We start from the raw sequence: 3,934 nt of genomic DNA, 5'->3' as shown, positions 1-3,934 counted from the left end.
TGACAGGAGGAACCACAGAGCTCTGTTAGGTTAAAAGCTCATCTTCTGAAGTTGGGATATATGGAAGGTTCTCCTTCCATTACAAAACTAAACATAGAGCCAAAGCTACGAAAAGGAACGTTTAGCGTCAAGGCTTTCAGAATGTAGCACAAGTAGCGCTGCTGGAACATGGGTCGCCTTAAATCATTCTCAGAAAAAGCGTAAGCGATTAAATACTCAAGCACGTTGATCCCTTTTCCAACACAATTCTTCTCAAAAAAGAAGAACCTATTTCAAGATCTCCACGTTCTAATGGTTAAGAATGACGTCTTTCATTTTCCTCTAAAGTCAAACCGGGAGAATGAGAACTACATCCGTCCCCAGCTTTACCATTTTCCTCTTGCAGGCCCAAAAGTCAGTGGGATATGCAAACAGTACAACCTCACTAATATTAGAACACAAAAAAAGCCTAATGGAAAACTCCAGGCATAGTCTTCACAAGACTACGACAACGTCTTCATTCCACCCAACCGTAGCCATCACCATCGATGATGACTCTTTGAAAAGCTTAAGGTTGTGAAAGCTGCAGCAGAATTCTAATTCAAATTCATTATACATTTTTGAGTAAAGTTTAAGAGCTACATAAGCTGAAGAAACTCTTATTATTTTGCATCCACCCAAGGCTGAAGGATATGAAGGGGAGTATTGTAAGGCTCGTGACTCATGTTCACAGCCGCATTCAGAAACACTCTCACAGCACTGACTATTAGATGTGTACAAAATGAAATTTTGACAGTAAAATGTTGCCAGGCACTGTTATTCTGGCAAATTCCTTCATCACTCGTTTTTAAAATGATCTGAAAATTTTATTTTCGTGTCTTTTAAACGTATTAAAAATATTGTTCCAACTGGAATGAGAAGTCTAGTTCAAGGTCCAGACATCTTATTCAGAGGGAATAAAAATTCAAGTAGTTTATCCCATCGCAGGTTTAAAGATATAAATGTAGTAATTATGGATCACCTCAAAAACATATTGAGTTCTTAAAGTAGCAGAATCAGATCATTCACTTTAGGAAACACTTTGGCATGTCTCCGCTTTTCCGTTTCTGAATATAACCAAGGATTAGAATTTAAGGAAGATGATACGAAGAAGACAAAAGGCCATCTGCGTCCGTCTTGGTCAGAGTGTGCATACATACGAATGCATGTGTGAATGTGTCATAAATATAAGTTCTGTGCTCACCTGCCATCATGAGCGAGCGCACGCACTCCACCCTGCCCTGCATGGAAGCTTTCATCAGAGCAGTAAAGCCGTGACAATTTCTTCTCTCTATGTCCAGCCCACAGTAGTAGTTCAGCAAATAGTTGGTGATTGTTATGTGGCCTTTAAGAACAGAGGAGAGAAAATAGCAGGTTCCGCTTACAGACATCAACTGACTATATATAAAAATGTTCTTGTCTTCTACAGAGGCTAGGGAAATGCTTGCCGGGGCCAAAAATCACATTTTGTTTGCAGTGTTTTGCATACGAAGGACCTGGGCCAATACGGACACCGAGACAACACACTTATCACTTCTGTTCTAGCCCGAGTGGCGCTAAAGCAAACTAGTCTGCGCATTTGTCTGTGTCAGCATCAGTGCCAAAGTGCCCATTTGCTGCATTTGTGCGAGCATGTGTCAGACAGTGCTGTGACGCAGCCTGGAATTATGTGTGTGTTAATGGTTTGTTAATGTGAAACCAGCCATTCGCACGTGTGTTTCTGCCTGCGTGCTACCTGCTTGCGCTGCGGTGATGAGAGCCGTGTTTCCCTCGCTGTCCTGCCAGTTGACGTTCAGGTACGGACACTGAGACAGCGCTATGACGACGTCCACGAATCCTTGGTAACATGCCACCAGCAGCCCTATCTGAGGAGACAAAGTGACAGGAGTAGAGGAGAAAACCAGGGGTGGGGGGAACAGGAAGGAGGAAAGACTAAAGGTTACAATCAACAAAAATAAATAAATAAATAAAAATTCTGGAGGTGAAGCAAAGCACAAGTGCTGACTTCCAGAGTGTTGAGGAAATATAATCAAGGCTGTATGAGAGGTAGTCGCAAAAGACAAGAGGACCTTTGTGCAGCTTCAGAGAAGCAATGTCTCTGGTTGAATCTGGCATCTGATGTGCTTTCACTGTGAGACCCCGAGGTCAAAGGAAAAACAAGTTGTGCAACCTCATGTTGACATGTACTTTTATGATGTGTTTTCATGCCGTTGCCAGCAGAGGTGTCCTTTTACACGTATGTGTGGACAAACGTGTAAATGTTTGTTTTTGAGCAAGAATGTCTGAGCACGGTAACCTGGGAAACTCCTGTAAAAGTTGTCCGCTCTCTGGCGGGTAGGTGGTCACCCCGGGAAATCAAAGAGGGCTCTTAGCAGGCACCCTATAGCTTTACCGTATACTTTTACAGACGTCCCTGCAGAAATATTTTCAGTTTGATCTTAAGAATCTGTAGGATTTCTGTCATGACTCATGGCTGGCTCTACGAAACTCTTGCCTGGTTTGAAGGTCAAAGGTAATAAGTGGATAGATTTGCTGAAATTAATGACACGTTGACGGCCTATAACGTCATATCTTAAAGACTGTGGCTGCAGGGTAGGGAGACTTCATGTTGGTGAAGCTTAGAAGACTGAAGGGAAACTGCAATGGATATGTTTTCTGCAAATGTATCAAGTTGGAGAAAAATCAAAAAATGTACTAAATTCAGACAAGTGATTTGATCACCTTACAACCCCAAAGCTCAATGTATATTAATTGGATTTTATGTGACAAACTAGTAAAAAGTAAGACACGATTGTGAGGAGGAGCAAAAATGATTTCAGATTTGTTCTGACAGTCAGGATTTTTTGTTTTCTTCCATTTTCTTTAAACAAGCTTTGAGTTCATGCACTTCGTGCACCACAAACGCAGGAGTTTGGAGGCAAGTCTCAACCAGCTCTGCCCACCTGGAGACTGAATTCTTCACACGAGTTCTGCAGAATGGATGAAGAACATCTGTAAACAGCAGCATTGAAGTCTCACAATAGATCCTCAATTGAATTTATCGATTTTATTTAAAACAATATGATTTGATCTTAAACAGCACCTTATAAATCTAGCTAGTTCAGGGTTGCCGCCCCAGTTTGTTAAAGGCAAATGCACACCGCACATGTTTTAGACTGTCATTTGTTAAAAAACAAAAAAACAAAAAACAAAAGCCTGGGATTATTTTTGTTCCACTTTACAACTATGTGATGAGGTTTTGTTGGTCTAGCACATACAATTCCAAAATGTGGAAAAAGGTCAAAGCGAGTGTAAGGGATCTGATCATTCATAACAGAATTTTATTAAAAATGTTTGTACGTTCATCTGAAATGTCTAAATGTAATACATAAATTATGCCCTACAGATGATTTTTTATTTTTTAAGACAAAACATTCTATATGATTCACCTATAACACAACCCAAACTGCAAACAAGCAAGGATGTCAGCCAGCAGATGATGTAGTAACTGTAATGTCAGCCTGAGGGCAAGGATTCACTGAGACTGCCGGACAGCTTGGAAGACTCATACCTACACTGGCACAGTTTCAAATAATTCTGTTTAGACACTCTCTTGTCTTACTCTCGTTCACACTTTCACACCAACACACAGAAACACACATCCTTGGCAGTCCTCCAGCCTTGCTGTGATGTACTTAAACAGCATGCCCTGCAGCACGTCTAGAGCAATCTCGGTCGTCTGCCTTTACTCTGTTTGCCTGTGAATCTCTCTCACAAACACACATGCAAGTATGTCACCTTTTTTTTTTTCTTTTTTTTTTTTTTTATCGTTTCCGGTCTGATGAGTTGTACTCAGCGAATTTCTCCTGTCACCAGTTTTTGCACTATACAGAACACAACTCGAGACAACACTCCCATCCCTAACCCCCAAAGCCTC

The 3,934-nt window shown here is 41.2% G+C and overlaps 1 protein-coding gene across 1 annotated transcript in view; it reads right to left on the bottom strand.

The window, feature by feature from the left end:
* Positions 1–3,934, bottom strand: part of ankrd33ba (ankyrin repeat domain 33ba) — a 17,664-nt gene that overhangs the window by 6,335 nt on the left and 7,395 nt on the right. The window contains exons 3-4 of the mRNA XM_008396114.1: positions 1,754–1,883; positions 1,223–1,363 (exon numbers count right to left, since the gene is read on the bottom strand). Coding sequence (XP_008394336.1) covers positions 1,223–1,363; positions 1,754–1,883 — 271 coding nt within the window. The remainder of the gene's footprint in view (positions 1–1,222; positions 1,364–1,753; positions 1,884–3,934) is intronic.

Source organism: Poecilia reticulata, linkage group LG20, assembly GCF_000633615.1.
Source record: "Poecilia reticulata strain Guanapo linkage group LG20, Guppy_female_1.0+MT, whole genome shotgun sequence".
Taxonomy (NCBI): Eukaryota; Metazoa; Chordata; class Actinopteri; order Cyprinodontiformes; family Poeciliidae; genus Poecilia; species Poecilia reticulata.
This window is presented reverse-complemented; position numbering and strand designations above follow the sequence as displayed.